This window comes from Eumetopias jubatus, unplaced genomic scaffold, assembly GCF_037043125.1.
Source record: "Eumetopias jubatus isolate StellerSeaLion01/CBP00866 unplaced genomic scaffold, mEumJub1_p1.0 scaffold_15, whole genome shotgun sequence".
NCBI classification, from domain to species: Eukaryota; Metazoa; Chordata; class Mammalia; order Carnivora; family Otariidae; genus Eumetopias; species Eumetopias jubatus.
In genome coordinates, this window is record NW_028274821.1 from 72,071,292 (window position 1) to 72,088,319 (window position 17,028).

The 17,028-nt window shown below is 49.1% G+C and overlaps 1 protein-coding gene across 1 annotated transcript; it reads right to left on the bottom strand.

Annotated features, from left to right (window-relative positions):
* Nucleotides 1-8,963: 8,963 nt before the first annotated feature.
* CUNH9orf152 (chromosome unknown C9orf152 homolog) lies at nt 8,964-12,373 on the bottom strand. Its single transcript, XM_028108672.1, has 2 exons — nt 12,181-12,373; nt 8,964-9,490 (listed from the first exon to the last, which is right to left on the bottom strand). The coding sequence occupies exons 1-2, from the start codon at nt 12,371-12,373 to the stop codon at nt 8,964-8,966; spliced, it is 720 nt and encodes a 239-aa protein (XP_027964473.1).
* Nucleotides 12,374-17,028: the final 4,655 nt, after the last annotated feature.

Here is a 17,028-nt window from a genome sequence, read left to right on the forward strand (position 1 = left end):
TCCATAACTTTCAACCGCGCCCGTGTCAGGAGTCGGGGGTTAACAGAGGGTTGTCGGAGAGAAAACTGAGTGAGTTCAGAGTCCCACCCCCACAGAGGGGGCTGGGGTGCCGTCCTCTCCTCAAGCTGAAAGGGATTTAAGGGGCCCTCAAGCAGCTTGGTATACGTTCTCTGAAAATCGGGGAAATGGAGGAATTGGCAGGTGACACACGTGAGCCCTACAAAAGGCTCCAGGGTGTAGCTGCCGGCTTCATAACAGTGTAGCTGAACGAGCTGGCTGTGGGCATCAGACCTCCTCGCTAGAACCTGTGGGCACGAGGCATGGTGCGGGTGTCCGGTGGAGCAGAGATGAGCCTCTCATGCAAGAGGTGTGAGGTTTCCTTAGATCCTGTACATAGGGCTGCCCAGAGAGGGGCGGGAAGAGCAGCAGAGAGAAGCTGGAGGTTCACCCCTGCACGCAGAGGAGAACGAGTTCCAAGCAGCCAGTTGGAGCAGGGGGTGCATCCTCCCTCCCCTGTCAGAGGAAGATCCCAGCGAGCAGAGGGTGGGTCTCCCAAACAAGAAAGAGAACATGGCTTTAATTCCTTCCCTGCCCATCTCCTGGTGGTCTTAATCAAGTAAGGTCTTACCTCAACTCCCTCCCTCCCAGCCACTACCCACTCCCAGCCCTCTCCAAGGCACTTAGGATGAGAACCAGAAGCTCCAGGCAGGTGAGCACCAACCAAGCTTCCCACCTTCCCACTGTGGACAGGGCTGCAGAGGAAGAAGTTTTCCCTTTGAATGAAAGCAGAAGTCTTTTACTTTTTAAAATTACACCGGACAGAATGCATTAAGTTCTGAACTGAAACAGTGTTTCGTGACTTAGTGGCCAGAGCGCTTCCCATTTCTGTGAGTGATCAGAAACGCGACAGGCCCAGCCATAAATTTCGTCCATGACCATGCATTTTGTTTTTAATAAAACCAAATAACGTGTTTAAAATGCAAGGGAACATTATAGACCCGAGCTGTTAGGTAAGGTTTGGTGTTGGCATTTTAATTCTTTGGGCTTCTGGTCATTGTTACCATAGTATAAATTCACTGGAGTAGAGTGTGGTGTTAAGAATTGGGATGGCCAGGGTGCCTGGGTGGCTCAGTTGGTTAAGCGACTGCCTTCAGCTCAGGTCATGATCCTGGAGTCCTGGGGTCGAGTCCCACATCGGGCTCCCTGCTCAGCAGGGGGTCTGCTTCTCCCTCTGACCTTCTTCCCTCTCATGCTCTTTCTCTACCATTCTCTCTCTCTCTCAATAAATAAATAAAAATCTTAAAAAAAAAAAAAAGAATTGGCATGGCCAAAAGTTTTCAGGTTCACTGAGTTGAGTGCTGCTTAAAAAGTGAATTTCTGACTTAGTCTTCCCCTTCCTCTGACTCCGTTTCTGTGTGCACCACCGCTCGTGGTTTATGATTTAGATTTATGATTATAGCCCATGAGTGGTGCCTGTTCAATGTGTGTGAGCTTTACTTACCCTCCGGAAGAACAAAGCGTGTGACATTCCTATGTCTCTGTCTCTTTTGTCGATGCACAGAGCCTCGTATGCAGAAGCCGTTCAGTACCTGGAAAAGGTGTGTTCTCTCTCCGTAAGCAGACAGTTCACTCGCTAACCCACAACAGCCTGGACTCAGCAAGCAAGCACACTCGGGCCACTCAGCCATGGGCAAGGGGCCAAATGGAACAAAGGGGAGGGGGCTCTGTTCCCTTTCTATGGGGCTTCCAGGGGCGACTTTTCTTCTCTGTTCAGCAAAGACTACCAGGACTGCCTTTCTTTGGACCAGAGTAGGAAAATGGGACCAAAAGTCAGTAAGCAATGTTGCTTACTTGTTATAGTGGCACAGTCTCTCCAAAACCAGTAAGCAATTCTCCAACCTCTCTATGCAAATGCTTGGAACACTGACAGGATCTTTTTTTGCTTAAATCTAGAAGAGGAAATCTACCAAATGTGACGCATGCATACCAATCACACATGAAGGCAGGGGACAGACTGTACCATGACCCATGAGACGGCATCAGAATCACCTAGAGGACTTGCTAGGACACACTGTGGGGCCTCACACCCAGAGTTTCTGGGTCAGCAGGTCCGGGTGGGGCCAAATGATTCTCATTTCTGACCTGTGCCCAGTAAAGCTAATGCTGCTGGTCTGCAGACCATGGGTTACCACTGGTGACCCCAATCTCTCCAAAGTTAATCACTCTGAAATTTTTTAAGTGTCTGTAAAACACTCTGGAAACAACTCTTTGCCCACACTCCTCATCCCTAGAGAAATACCACAGAGAGTGCTCTCAGGAGCATTTTTACCAAACTGCTCTAGGCCATTGCCCAGAAGTGTTCTTCATCGTAATCATGGAGTTCATCCTCATCTGTGGATGGCTTCTAGTTCATCTCAAGAAGAATCCTGAAATTACAGAACCCTACAGTCAGAAGTGACCAATATGTTTCTGGTTCCAAGTATGGAGAAGGGCACATAGGTGGGCCCTCAAGGCAGTCCAAAGTGTTCTCTCCCCACATAACTCTACCCTAGCACAGAATACAGTTGGGTCTGCGTATCAGTAAGACAATGATCCTTCTGGTCAACTTTCCTTTTCAGAGAGTCCCAGATGCGGGGGTAGATCTTCCCACCCACAAAGCTAGCATGATACAATAGGCATGGGCTATAGAACAGCCCCCCAACCCTGCTCCTCCTCCTTAGGAAGTCAAGTAGAAGAAGTGTGAGACCCAAAGGAGAAGGGACATGAAAATTCAAATCCTGTGCTTGCTCCCACAGAGAAGCCTCTGTCCCTTGAGTAACTTTGAGCCTCTGGTTTGCAATCCACGTGGTCGTAAGGTAGTGGGTCTGAATGCTGACCATACATTAGAATCACCAGGGGGGAGCTTTCAAAAAGTGCCCCTGCTCAAAACCAGCTTGTCTAGACAGACATCTGTAAAAAAAAAAAAAAAAAAAAAAAAAAAAAGGAAGCGGTGAGAATTTAATAAAGAGAAATGAAAACAAATGCCACCAAAGGACATGTACAAAGCACAATACTAGCTTTATTCATGATGGCAAAAAATGGAAACAGGACAATGGGAAAATATGGTTGGTTACTGGGAAGAGGCTGAAGGGAATTTCTAGACTGCTGGAAATGTTTATCTTGATCTATGCTGAGTGTGTGTGTGTGTTTGTGTATCTGTGAAAATATATATATGTGTGTGTGTGTGTGTATGTCTTTAAGATATACACTAAAGATTAGCACACTGCCCACATCATATATGTTTTATGCCTTGATTAAAAAGTAAAATATAAATATCAATGCTCTGGCCCTAGTCCAGAGATTGTAATTTAGTTGGATATTCTCCAAGTCCCCTGATGATTCCCTTTTGCAGTCAGGGTTGGAAAGCACTGTCTTCAAGAACAGGGCCAACCCAGGTACGTGCCTAAGGTTGGAGGGGCAAAAGTGGCCCCCAGCTCACGTATGGACCAACTCACCAGGGTTTACCACAGCAAGCACTTGTTCTGAGTCTCCTTTGCACACACACCATTTGGGGACTGGTGGTGGTCCTTGGCTGGTCAGCGGTCTTCCCATCGATTTTGTCAGCATGTGGTAGAGCTCAGCAGAGAGGAGCTTGGATCTGGGGATGGTTTCCCCTAGTCCTCGGGTTGTGAGTGTGGCCACATCTGCTGTGGGCAGAACCTTAAAAGGAGCGAGCAAGGGTTTAGTATTGGGGGAGAATCTGGTAAGTGGAACCTGAGACTGGCAGGGGCAGGTATCCACGGCTGGGGCGGGAGTGGGGATGGGGACGGGCTCTCCCAGAACCCTCCAACCAAGAGAGCACTGCGCTTCGTGTGAAGGGGAGCAGCTCCCGCATTGGGACGGTATTTGCTGACCCAGCTCTCACATTGATTCTGAGCGCCAGCTTGGGCTTAAAAACACTTGAAGTTTGGGTTGGCAGAAAGTACCACCAGCATCTTTTTCCTTCCTTCTTCCATTTCTTGGCCAAGGCTGAAATGTTGGCATGCTGCCCAGCTTCGGTTATGATCCTGGACTTGGGGAATTCAGGGGGTGGATTTAAACAGCCAGGTGGTAGATTCATCAATGAACAAAGTGGAGATCAAAGGATTAAAAATACATACTGGGTGTATTGTCTTCCTGGAAAGAAGTGAAGGGGAAGTCTTAATGTAACTGCCACAAACCCAGAGCCAAGGAATAACATTAAAATGAAATGTTCAATCCCTTGAATACTGTTGGTAGGAATCATATTGCTCATTAGCTGTGGAAGAAATGTAATCACAGCAGTAAGAAAAAAAAACCTACTTCAGGAATTTATGTGCAGATGGAAAATGTTGATGGTGGGTCAGTTGGGTCTTTCTAAACAATAATAAGGAGGAGGCCTAAAGGAATGTTCATGCAAAGTAGGGATAAACAATGCCTGGAAGCCTGGGGCAGGGTTAGGTGTTAAGAAGCAGAGTATTTAGAAAAAGTCACAGGGTTCTCTCTGGCCTTCAGATAGAAGTACCAATTTCACCACTGACAGTTTTCAAGTCAAAAATATTTTGAAAGGATTTCCTAGCTATGATGATATAGAAATAAATGAAGGGAAGGAATCAGAAGGAAGCAGTTTAACGTAGTAGTGTTAAAAGATAAACTGAGGCATAGTAAACATTTAAAGAGTTTATTTGAGCAAAAATTGATTCAGACCAGTTAGCCCCAAACTAAAAGGTTTGGTGGTTGGGGTGCCCCACCAACAGGAGCTCAGGGAGAGACTTTGGTACAGCAGACAGGGAAGCAAAGTGAGGAAATTATTGATTTACAATAGCCCAACGCCTAGTTGGTTGTGTGTGACTGGTTGTCTTCAGGTCTCAATTTTGTAACCTAGAGGCATTACAGGTGGATTTGGTTTGCTTCTCCGGCAAAGGGGGTGGCAGTGCATACATGCAGAGATGACTCCTGCCTGTGTGCATAGGCCCCAGTTGGGCCAGCAGAGAGAAGATGAGACTGGGACACCTGGTGGACCTCTGATGCAGAGGGGGTGGGAGGGCTAGAGCTACGGGAGGGAGTCCCTCATCTGCAGGAGCCTGGGGGGGCCCCCACCTGTCCACACCAAGCCTACAGACCATGAGCTAGGTCACCGTAGAGAGCCAAGGGAAGAGAGACCCAAAAGACACCGCAGCCAATCACATAAAGAGCCGTCTGTGCTCTCTGTGCCTTCCACCCTGATGCCAAAAGGCCGTACCCTCAGAACAAGAGAGGGCTGTAAGAACAAGGAGACCACGCCCCCCGACGCCGGCCTTAAAGGTATGTGCTGCCCGGCTGCGCGGGGGCAGGGAGGTAGGTTGGTGGGGTCTAACTTGAGTGAGAGATAAGACCTGGGAGGAAAAGTTAGGGAATCAGGCTGAGGTGGCATGAGGGGAGGCTGCCTCCTAGTGGGGATGCAACAGAATTGCCAGCGAATGCCAAGGACTCTCCTGTCCTGGCTCCTGCCCCCAGGAGCTATTCTCACCTCAAGTCTAACTCAGCCAGGGTCATGTCTCCCAGTGGCAATGCTGAGACTGGAGCCTGGAAGACTGAAGCCTGTCACCAGCAGCCACATCGGGGTGTCCTCGCTGTGGTTGGAAGGCTAGGAGACCCGATGCAGGACTCACAGCGTGAGCTGGTTGGTCTCAAGTTCCCGAGAACCTTCCTCTGCTCTAGCACCGTGGAGAGTGTGGGAGGAGGTTAGCTCCAGTCGTGCCCAGCACAGGAGAGAGATTGTCAGAGCGGTGGGTGGTGTGACAGCCCAGACTAAGCCGAACCCTTTGCCCGAGCAGGTGTGCAAGCCCATGGGTTGAGGAAACATGAGTGTGATTGAGCAACGGAGGGATGGTTCTGGTCCAATGCTCTTGGCAAAAGCAGCCCTGTGGCTGCTTTTGGAAGGATTCCAAACCAGCCTTGCTCTTGCCCTCTCTCCCTTCAAGTTCTCTGAGGGGAACACTTGATCCTCGGCCCCACCCCCAGCATGAGAACAGCTCAGTCCCAGGAAAGGTCATGCTTCTGGGGCAAAGGCACCTCCCTGTCAGGTAGGCCTCGATGGCAGGCAGGCGGTTGGCTCTGACCCGAACTTGCTGACACCGACCTGGCCTGGTCTTGGCTGAGAAGTTTTCCCACTCGGACATTGTCTCTTGGACTCCGGCCTTTTATTATTATTACTGTTGTCGTCACTATTTTTATTTATTTATCTGAGCGCAGGGGAGGGGAAGAGGGAGAGGGGGAGAGAGAGAATCTTAAGCAGACTCCCCTCTGACCACAGAGCTGAGCCTGGGACTCATTCTCACGACCCTGAGATCATGACCTGAGCCGAAATCAAGAGTCAGACACTTAACTGACTGAGCCGCCCAGGCGCCCCGGACTCTGGCCTTTTAAACCCATCCTCAAGAAAAAGCAACTTCAGACTGAGGAATGTGGATCTAGAAGAGGGATTTGTGGAAGGCTAGTCAGGGGGGTGACCTGGGCCACATCTTGCTTCTCAAGGCCTGTGACTCCCCAGCGCCTGGCTCTCCTTTCTCCCCAGTCAGGGTCCTGCTCTTCAGTGTCTCTCACTGCCCCTCCTCCCTCTCCCCGTCCTCTCCTAAAAGACTGGAAAAGTCCTTAGAGATTTTTCAAGTAAGTAAATTATGCATTTTCAGGACTCACTCTGGACCCTGTCTTCTCTCTATATTCTGTATAGGTCAGCTGGCGTTCCCTCGCCCCATTCAGTACCTCCACACACTCATGCCACTTAAATTCACGTCCAGCCCAGAACTATGGTCTAATTTATCCACTGGCCCATTTGATATCTTCATTTTTGTGTCTCACGAACATCTCACACTCAGGATCCCTCAAACTGAACTTCTAATCTCCCTTCAGTAAATCCTAATGGCTCTAGCTCCAAAATACATATCCAGTGCATCTACTTTTTCCCCATCTCTTCGGCTCCTGCTCTTGCTTGACCTGCGTCTTTCCCACTGAACTTGCCTTGGCCATTTTTTCCCTGGTATTGCCTCTTAATGTGCCTCAACTCATTCTCCAAAGAACCACCAGAGTAATCAGGTTAAACTGCGCATTAAATCATTTTAGTCTCATATGTAAATCTCTTAATGGCTACTTACTGTATTCAGAATGAAATCTAATATTGTACTATGACCTGGCCCCCATCTGCCTGTGCAGGCCATTAGTGCTGCTCACCTGTGCCTTCCGTTTCTTCTCTCCTTCCGGGCACCTGGGATGATTGCATACCCTTGAAGTGAAGATAGGACCACAAGACTTGCCTGGGGCAATGAAACGTAAGTAGAAGTGATTTGAAAGCCAGTGCGTGACTATTAGTGCACTTTCTTCTCCTGCTACAGTGATTAGGGAAACCAGTGTTGATACTGTAGGTGCCATGAGACAGAAGCAGCCTGAGCTCCTGGCAGTACATGCAGAAGAGCTGCCCTGGGAAGTCTGCCCAAATCCACATGGACTTTTCATGAGTGAAGAAGAGCTGCTGTTGTGAGCTTGGAGGGTTTGTTTCTGCAGCAAAACATAGCCTATCCTGACTGATACATTGTAGAAAGAGGGGTTACTTGTGGCAGTCCTCTTTAAAACAAAGCAAAGGACAAAGGGTTTTCAGAAAACGTCCTTGTTTTTCATTTGACTAGAAAAAAATTAACAATGGCTCTTATTGATTATTCGCAGAAGGAATTGCAACAAATCCCCAAATTGGAGTGGATTTCTGGGTGATCCAAGAAGCAGGCACATATGTATTTTTGCCAGGTAATGACACACCTGGTTAACCACTCTGGGTGTAGATTGGCCAGACTGGATCACCATTGGGGAAAAAAGAGGAAAATACAAGTGAAACTTTACAGAGAGATTATCTGATGTGAGGGAAAGGCACCTTCGGTGTGTTTAAATGTCATTACTAAGGTTAAACATTAACCAGGAAAGACCTACTCTCTTCCCAGCACCCGGGCAGTATCACCTGCTTCCCTTTGTCTTAAGTTTAATGGATCCCAGGGAAGATCTGAGTGCTTCAAATTTGGCTGAAAAGGGAGTTTGTGGGGGATACATATTTTCCAAGCAGGAGAATTTCCTTGTTTCCTGCTCAGGCTCCTCTTAACCATATATCTTCAATGACCCGCACTGTTTAATAAGAACTTAATTAGGAGAGAGAGCAAGGGAGGGGGGGTGAGAAAACAGACAAATGGGATGGATGGATGGAAGGGAGGGAGGAAGGGCGGAAGGGCGGGGAGACGAGAGGGGAGGAGGGAGGAAATACACCTGTAATGACATTGGAACGTGCAGTCTCAGTGGAAGGGGAAGAGATGACCACCCTTCCTGAACACCCCTTAAACACACAAAACAGTAGGGTTTTGTTTTTTATTTAAACCCACAGTGACCATACTTTGGGAGCCTCAGTTGAAATGGTATGGTCACTACCAATGAATGTAGTGACTTCTCAGTGAGCTGGTCTCCAGACACAGTAACCAGAAAAAGGCAATGCTCAGAGCTCATCTTCTCCAGATCATGTGAGAAATCATCAGAAGATATTGAAAACAAGACTGCCCACACCCATTGGCTCCAGGGCCCTGCTAAGGCATTCCTTTGGCTAGGGTGCCGGTGTTATGCTTCAAACTTCCCATTTCTAGGGACGGAGATGTCCTACTGGACCTCTCCAAGGAATGGGCATCTAGGGCTCCATAGTCATGTCTTTATATACAAACACAGTAGGGCCACATTGATCAGACAGCACTCTTTCATCCTAGACTGTGTGAGATCTGGCCTAGGCAAAGTCTTCTTTTTTGAAGGACAAGACCATGTGTCCACCATGAAGTTCAAAATCCCTACAACTGAGTCAGTCCCGTTCTTGCTCATAGCTAGAGGCCCGAGTCATGGCTCTACCTCCTGGGTTCTTTGATGAGGCCATCGATGGTTTCAACAGATATTTGGCTGAGTAGAAGACTTCAGGCTGGGCCATACAAGCCCAGGTTCCTGGCAGTTTGAGAGATCCTGGGAGTTTTCCTCTGGGGAAATGGATAGTGAGCTGGTTTTCCAGACCAGTGTGAGTTCTTTTTGGAAGGAGGAGGCTGAATGTCCTTATTTAAGCCAGATCCCACTGGCTTTATTTCGGCATTGCCCACCAGACATTCACGCTGGGCTGTTTGTAGGATGGTGGTCCCTTGCTGAGTCATCTGATTGTTTTCAAACAAGCCCGGGTCTCCTTCCTGAGGGAGCCTTTGCTCAGACCCCATGAGCTTATCCTTGTGTTTTACTGGAAGACTGGTTTCCTGGTGGAAGGTTTGGATGCAGCGGTACATCTCTAGGTGCGTGTGCCATGGAGACTCAGGGGCCCGAAGACAGCCTCTGTCAGCCTCCTCCAGCATCCCCTCTGCCTCAGGATCTGCCTCCTCCAGGGACAGCGAATGCCTTCTCTCCTTGTTAATCCAAACAGGACTGACCATGGACTCAGCAGGAACAGGCGTGTACCCTCCTGACAAAGCAAGGCACAAGCAGGGTCACCACTGGGACGTACATGGGCAGCTCTGATTTGGGGGGTTTCAGAGCTTTCGAGCCGTAGGAATGCTATCCCAAAATGTCACGGAAGTCAGGTAGTCAGTACACTGCATGTGTGCACATACACATACATGGATCGCACATGATCCCACTTGCATATGCTCACACGTGTATACTCCCTCCCATGCCCACACATATGCTCTCTAACACACACTCATGCGCAAGTATTCATTCATTCAACAAGTATTTATTGAGCACTTATTACGTGCCAGCCATTATTTATTCTAGGTTCTGGGAATATGGCAGCAAACACTGAGACAAAAATCCCCATCTTCACGGATATATTCTAGTGGGGTAGAAAGATGTAAGCCAACGAATATATTATAATAAAATTGCAGGTGGTAACCAATGCTATGAAGAAAAACTCAAGCAGAACAGAGTTTACTAACAGACTCCAGTTCTTAACTGCAGTGAGGGAGTGACCCCAGCATTCCAACTGAAAGAATGGCACGGACTCACATGCACACTGGCCAGTGGAAAAGAATACTCTTCGGTTACGGGGTTTTGTGTTCTGGGATTCCCGTAATGGTTTACCGCCCAAGGTGGAGGAGGGAGGAGCTGTATTTCAAAGCAGCTCCTTTTGAAGCACTGGCCCCTTGCCTTCTCCCATCCCACAGACACTGTTCTGGGAACACATTTATAGCACCTCCTGCTTCTCCGAACTGGCTGTAGGGATGAGGACCCAGACCAACGTCTCTCTTCTTTCTCAGGGTTTTGTTGTGTGTTTTTTTTTTTTTACCACCTTGTGGCACACGACAGTTTATGGTTGACCCTTGGTGGCAGAGAGGGTTGTGGGAATGCCTGAAAGGTGTTCCAAAGCCTGCAGGTAGTTGCCGCTGAATCCGCAGCGGAGCTCCCCTGAGCATTCTGGCATTTGTCACGGCGGGAGGCCCTGCATGCAGGAGCGGAGAGACTGAGGTGCTGGGGCATGAAGGCAGAGGGAAGGCCCTGAGCTCCCGGTCTGGGAGTCTGAGAGAAACAGGACCAGTGCGGCCATCTCTGCAAACAGTGGAGGGCCTGAAAATGTGTTCCCACTTCAGGACTACCGGATTTTTCTCAGCATGACAAACACGGACATCCTGACAAAAAGTCAAAATGTTATGTGCTTATCTGAAAACAGAGGAAGAGGGGACGTGATGGGAGAACCTAGGAACTAGTATCCTCTCCATTATGTCCACGTGGACAGGCAGGTCTTGGTTGCAGAGAGGAGCCTCCTTAGCTGTCAGTCCCAGCCTGGGGTCCGCAGGGGACAAGGAGAAAGACAAAGTGGGAGGGACACCTGGACCCTGACCCCCAAACAGATACTGCTGAGTGGTTGACCTCGCCTAGAAGTCAGAAGTCTTCCCTGACAAAGCAGAGTCTAACCAGAGCTTCTGGCATTAACTTGCCTTAACTGATCACCGGATGCTAGCTGCAGGGGGTGGGGGGAGTGCACTGAGTTACAGAGCCTGGGAGAAAGAGCCAGAGGGAGGGTTGGGGCAGGGAGTGGTGAGTTCTGTGGGGCATGTCGACTTGGACTGTCTTTGGGATGTGCCCATTACATGGATCTGTAAGTATGAATTGTGGGTCTGTTAAGCATTTAAGCACTTTCATTTGAGAGTGGTTTAATTTAATGTTTGCTGAATGACTGAATTAATAAACATGTTTGAGGATGGACTAGGTAGGGCTTTACGAACCTTTCAGTGTATACCTTGCAGAGATGGAGGGCTATTTGGCTGTGCCAGTTCAGTTCAAACAGCACCCACTGGCTGGCAACAGCCCAAGTAACGGGAGATGGGCACCTTCAGTTCCGGGGTACCACTTTTGTCTCCAAAAGGCAGCACTCTTCCTGCCCCGGATGGTGATGTCCCTCTGGCCCCTGATTCCTTCCCAGCTGGCCTAGTGCTGGGCGGGCCATTCAATGAGTCCTGAAGTGTACAAATAACCACAAAAACCCCCCAGGCGCAGCCTTGACCTTCCCATCTCCCCTGACCCATTCATTCCTCTGTTAGAGGGAAGGGTGGGATGGAGCCTTATGCTCCTAACTTCCTCCAGGAATAAAATCTGAGTTCCCAGAGGGAAGAGGCATTCTCCCTTTGAGGCTTCTGCATCTCATGCCTCCTTGGAAGTTGTTTGAGAGTTGTTTGAGATGGTGATAAGCAAGCTCCGTGAGCCAGGGTGCCTCCTGAGTCCCTGAGGCCTGTGCTTCCTCTGGCCGGCGCCAGGGCTGTTGGGAACACCACTTTGGCTCTCTCCAGAGCCAGTTCCTCAGCTTTGCAGGAGGTGAGACACGGCGGGGAAGAGCTCCCATCGCCCCCCCCCCGGCCCAGCAGGGGGCCAAGCCATAGTCCACTAGGCAGAACAGTCTGGTAAGGTGAGAACATAAGAGCTGAGGCCAGGTACGGCCAACAGCTGGCCAGATGCCTGCCTGAGGCCCCTGGAGGGGAAGAGAGCCAAGCAGAGCGGCCCGGAACGGGCCTCCCCGCCCTGGCTCTGCTGGCATCCCTGCTCTTTCCCACCGGGAGGGCCCACCGAGCCCCGGCCTCCCCCTGGCCGCAGCCCACCACCCATTGCGCCCACGGCCAGGCCCCCCCTTCACTTTTGCCCCCAGCACCTGCCCAGCCCTACCTTTCGGGAGCACCACCAGGTGGGCCTGGGCCGTCTGCTGCCTTCGCAAGCCCGCGTACTGGGCTCGCAGGACCTGGATGCTGAGCGGGGGCTCTTTCCCCGGGGCCCGTGTCCCCGAGCCCTCAGCCATGAAGCAAGACCCCAGCAGCCGGAAATGCGGCCGGGCAGGGCAGGGGCAGGGCAAGCCCTTCATCTGGATCCGGGGGCGGGGATAAAGCAAACAGTGATGGGCGGGGCGTGGGAGGGGCGAGAAGGAGCAGCGGGGGAGGGGGAGTGAGGGGAGCAGGTGGAAAGGTAAGGGGAAAAGGAGGGGGAGGGAAAGCTGAGGGGAGTGAAGGAAGGTGGAGCGGAAGAGGGGCTACCTGGAAAGTGGGGGAGGGAGTGAAGCAAGGGCAAGGGGAGGCAGACAGGTGAGGGGAAAGCGAGGCGGGGGTCAGGAACGGGGAGGGGAAAGGCAGGAGAGGGGAAGCGGGGAGAAGGAAGAGTCAGAGGGAGGAGGAAGATGGAGGAGGAGGAAGAAAGGGGTCCCCAAGAGGGAAGGAAGGAACAGGGGTCCCCAAGAGGAGGGGGGTAGGGCAAAGGGGGCTAACGGGATGAGAGAGGAGGAGGGAGGGACCTGGAGCGAGGGGCCGAGGGGCAGGGGGTGAGGGAGGAGGAGGGAACAAAGGGCAAGGCAAGCACAGCGGCTCCGAGTCCTCTGGGTGCCGGGGAAGGCGCTGGGCTCCAGGTCCTTCACCGCTCACTCCCAGGGTTTAGGGTCTAACTCCCAGAGTTCCTGTTTCCTGGCAGAGCCAGAGCCAATGCTGGGCCGTGCCAGGGGCCTGCTCAGCTCGCACCTCTTGGACTGAAACCTGGAATCTCATCAGCAAACCCGTCCGTTTGGTTTGCCTTGGAAAAGGCGCACCCTCTGCAGCCTCACGGAGCTGGCGCCTCAGGGATGTGCACGTGGCAGCCACGCCCGAGGGAACCCCAACAGGAAAGGTGCCCCCAAGTCTCCACTCACCCACCACACGCATCCCAGGAAAAAGCCCAGCCCCAAAGCCTGCCCTGGGGACAGAGCCCAGGGGAGCCCCAGCTCTCTGACATTTGCACCAGCCTCCTTGGTCTCAGCCTTCTCCAGCCCAGCAGGGAGCTGGTGTTTCTCTTACCCATAGCGAGGTGCGCCCTCAGCCCTGCTGGCCAACCCCACCAGCTCTATATCCCCTTGGAATCCTAGACCCTCTCTCCCCTGCGCCAGCTTGGATCTATCCTTGTGCCATCTGGTCAACAAAGTCCCTTCCTATCTTGTCCTAACATGAGGCTTGCCAAGAACCAATTTCCCAACACACCTACAGAGGCCCTGGAAAGAGGGTAGTGGCTGAATTCTAGGAGCTGTTCTGGAGCTGAACTGCATGGGATCTAGTCACTGGGTGTGGGAGTGAGAGTAAATCTCCACTGGGCAGTGTGTTAGTTTTCTAGGGCTGCTGTAATGAAGTGCCACAATTTGGGGAGCTTAAACAACAGAACTGTGTTGTCTTAGAATTTTGGAGGCCAGAGGTCCATGATCAAGGCATCAGCGAGGTTGTTCTTTTTCTGGGGACTCTGGGATAATCTGTTTTAGGCCTTTCCCCTGGCTTCTGTTGGTTTGCTGGCAATCTCTGGTGTTCCTTGGCCTGCAAAAGCATCAGATCTCTGCCCTTATATTCATATAGTGACTCCCTGTGAGCCTGTCTCTGTGTTCAGATTTCCCCTTTTATAAGAACAGCAGTTATGTTGAATTAGGACCCACTCTAAGGACCTCATCTTAACTAATTGAGTTAAGTTACATCTGCAATGACCCTATTTCCAAATACAGTCACATTCTGAGGTACTGCGGTTAGAACTTCAACATATGAGTTTGGGGGGACACGATTTAACCCATATCAGGTAGATGAATGGTAGGTAGTTCCAGTCATAGAGCTAGGCCCGGGAGAGGAGCAGACTGGGGTGTGGGAGAGGAGAAGGGGTATGTTTTAGATGGTGTGCTAGGGGTGCCTGTGGTCTTTGCGTCATCAGGAGGGAATCAGCAGCTTGGTAGAGACATGCAAATGTCGTCCTTGGTGAAAATGATACAGTTCGTTATTGGAAGAGTTGAATTGTGCTGCTCTGAATATTCACGTACAGGTTTTTCTTTGAATACTTGTCTACAATTCTTCTGGTGACTCTTCCTAGGAGCGGAATTGCTGAGTCATATGGTTGTTACCTGTTGTTTTCATTGCAAAACTCCCTTGGCTATAAGTATATTGCATTTTGAGGATATTAAAAAAAATGTTTGCATTGTATGCTTTGGTTTTTCTGTTGATACGCCAAGAACTCTGCCCTAGAACAGGCTGGCCTTTGCAAGTTGGTGTGTTTGCTGTTTTGGAAAGGGGATCGCTGTTTATAATTTCTTATCATGCCATGACAGAATAACTCCCTGTCTAAAAACAAGATTTTGAGAGGCCAGGACACCATCTGACCTTTTCCCAACACTATTATGTCAGATGAATGAAAAGTCCAGGATAAAAATGCATGGAAGTTTTGCCAAATTTGTTTTGCTGTGGCCTATCAGCATCATTACCTGTGCAATTAGGACTTTATGTAATGAGCACATAATCTCGTTAGGTGAGCTGTGGAGGCAGTGTAGTGACCGGGTGACAGGAGGCATCTCCCACCAGAACACTTGGGTTTTCATCCTGGCTGCGCCACTTACTGGTTGTGAAAACTCTTTTCTTAATCCCCCCCCATGCCTCAGTTTCCCCATCTGTAAAATGGGCCAATAATAGTTACCATTTACCCATCTATAAAATGGGGCCAATATATGAAGTCCTTAGAACAGTGCCTGGCATGAGGTCAGCACTATAAGACCTTGTTGAAGGCACATTTACAGATTGGTCCAGATAATTACAATACCTTTAATCAAGATAGTAAGTTAATAGTACAAGTTCTTCTAAAGAAGGATCTTGTTGATTTTAGTTTTGACTATAGGAGGCCTAAAGAATATTAAAGAATATTTCCCACCAGCCCCCAATATAAAGCATATAAAAGCTATTGAAGGAACACTCTGGGACACCTACTTAATAATTTCAAATGCTGAAAAAGAGGTATTACAAAATTTAAAAATAATTTTACTAATGTGCTATAAGAAAAATAGCCTCCACCTTTTGGCTTTGAACTTAAGATTCAGTTCATTTAACATGTATTCGTTCAACAAGTACTTATTCAGTTACTACAATCTTCCAGACTCACTAATCAATCAGTGCAGAATAGCAAATTCAACAGACATTATCTTCATGGAACTTCCAATGCAGTTTTGGGGAAAGAACTGTATTATTTACAAGAATACAATAAATAATTTAAATTAACTAATGCATATATAGCATTTGGGGGAGTTCCCAACTTTTAGAATGTATGTAATAAATGTTACCTATGATTATTTATTATACCAATAATGATTATCATTTATCCAGTTTATTCACCTGTAAAAAAAAATCCATCATCTTAAATTAAAGTTGCCTGCCCTCTAGTGGGGATTTTGAGTCATAACCACACAAACAACTGGGAAAGGTTGAGGGATTTTGGTGTTTCTTCTGCTATTTAATGAGTTCTGGCTGGTTGGGATGCCCAGCAAGGTATCAGGCCCCACAAGCCTATAACTTCCTTCAGAAGGCTTCTTTATGCACAGTCGGTGCTGTGCGACCTCACCACCCTCCCTGGGCCCACCTATGACTTGTCAATGACCTACGAAGTAGCCTGGGGTAGATCTACTGAATAGGCCTACCCATACAGGAGGGTGACAGGCCCAACTAATCAGCCTGCAGATAGAGCAAGACCCAGCCAATGAAACAGATGGAAAGTATTTGAACCACGGTGGTGGCAGAGCATCAGGGCCAAGAATGCCTGCTACTGACCAGGCAGGGTTGCCCCCCATTCCCAAAATATTTCAGTAGCGGCTCCAGGCAAGTCCAAGTGGGTTTTGTGACTATTGCCTTGTTCTTAGCTTCCCTGAATATCTTTACCATAACCCTGAGTTAATCCACATAGTTCCAGTGTCAAAGAGCCTTACTAAAGATGCTTCCAATATGCTGTCCCATTTCATCCCTGCCAGCCTTCTGAGAAACAGGTATTATTACCCCCATTATAGGGGCTCAGAGAGGTTGTATGACCTACCCAGGGTGCCACAGCTAATAACTGGCAGCACAGAATTTGCACCCACTTCATTCTGCTATCAGAGCTTGAGTTCCTTCCCATAACCCATATCCTGTGGTACTGAAACCTGAGTCTAATGGGAGTATGAGATTAGATATTCCTTCACTTTTTATTATTAGCAAAATCCTATTTTAAAAATATCTTGGTTAAACAACTTTAATCAGGTTCTCAGATAATGTTTTGTATGAGCTTTAAAAATAAGTTAACATCCAGGGGAGTACCTGGTAGAGTATGTGACTCGATCTCAGGGCTGTGAGTTCAAGCCCCATGTTGGGTACGGAGTCTTCTTAAAATAAAAAGTTGAAATAATAGTAATAGTAAGTTAAGATCCAGGAACAATTTGATCCCTTGTTCCATAATCTGTAAATTTTCCTTTAATCAATTCATCCTGAATCTGATCATTGACTGAAAAGTCTTCCCTTGCAGTTTGGGCCCACGTTCTTGGGGACTGTTTTCTGCTTTCTGCAGTGTGATGGCTGCAGTCCGAAGGTGTTTAAACTAATTTGGGGGTTCTCGATCCTGACTGCAAGGAAGAATCACTCGAGTAACTTTTTACAGCTTCTTATGCCCGGGCTTCATCCCACATCCACTGGATCCAAATCACAGAAGGAGGGGGCGAGACATTGGTACTTTAATACTTGC

Bases quoted from the DNA above. Each gene is read 5' to 3' on its own strand.
- CUNH9orf152 (XM_028108672.1), bottom strand. From the start codon at position 12,373: ATGAAGGGCTTGCCCTGCCCCTGCCCTGCCCGGCCGCATTTCCGGCTG. The intron at 9,491-12,180 runs GTAGGGCTGGGC...TTGCTTTGTCAG, and splicing joins CCTGGTGGTGCTCCCGAAAG to GAGGGTACACGCCTGTTCCT.